The sequence below is a fragment of the Octopus bimaculoides genome, chromosome 1 (assembly GCF_001194135.2).
Source record: "Octopus bimaculoides isolate UCB-OBI-ISO-001 chromosome 1, ASM119413v2, whole genome shotgun sequence".
In the NCBI taxonomy this organism is placed as follows: domain Eukaryota; kingdom Metazoa; phylum Mollusca; class Cephalopoda; order Octopoda; family Octopodidae; genus Octopus; species Octopus bimaculoides.
In genome coordinates this window covers 95,919,724-95,920,345 of record NC_068981.1, presented here as the reverse complement: position 1 = coordinate 95,920,345, position 622 = coordinate 95,919,724, and the positions used below count along the sequence as shown (strand labels likewise).

The window sequence follows — 622 nt, the reverse complement described above, 5'->3', positions numbered from 1 at the left end:
TCAAGGTTATGCCCCAGCCTGGCCGCAGTATAAAAACTGTAAAAGACAAGTAAAAGTTAAAAACTACACACAAACACACAAACACACACACAAATATGTGTACTAATGAAAGAATAGGTCAATACGTTTCATACAGTTTAAATTTTCAGCCACTAGCCCGTTAAAACCATACCATAAACTCCGTTTATTGGAATAGTTTAATTTTTAAATTGAAATTTATCTGTTGTAGATATTGCAAGTGGTGCTTCTGATGACTATGCCAAAGCGAACCATGGCATCAAATATGCTTACACTGTTGAATTACGTGATCTTGGACATTACGGCTTCTTGCTTCCACGAAAACTCATACCAAAAACCTGTGAGGAGACATTCGTCGGGCTGAAAGCTTTTGCTCAGGGTCTTTCTAAAAAGTCACGGCGACAACGTAAACGAAGAACAAAGAGACGACGGAGATCTCGTAAACGTCGCACGTAACCACTCGAACTCTTCTGGAGAACATATCAGAACAGACATCGTTTCAAGATATCCCCATCTGTAATATCTGTTATTTCTTCTAATGCTGGTTGTAGTTTCTGTCTTTGCACTGGTCTCAAATAGAAATAAATATTTCTTTAGTTGATTA

General features: G+C 37.8%; 1 protein-coding gene across 1 annotated transcript in view; it reads left to right on the top strand.

Moving 5' to 3' along the window:
* LOC128247932 (carboxypeptidase B-like) overlaps positions 1–622 on the top strand; it is a 5,280-nt gene extending 4,658 nt beyond the window's left edge. Inside the window, exon 3 of the mRNA XM_052968402.1 lies at positions 230–622. Coding sequence (XP_052824362.1) covers positions 230–474 — 245 coding nt within the window. The 3' untranslated portion in view covers positions 475–622. The remainder of the gene's footprint in view (positions 1–229) is intronic.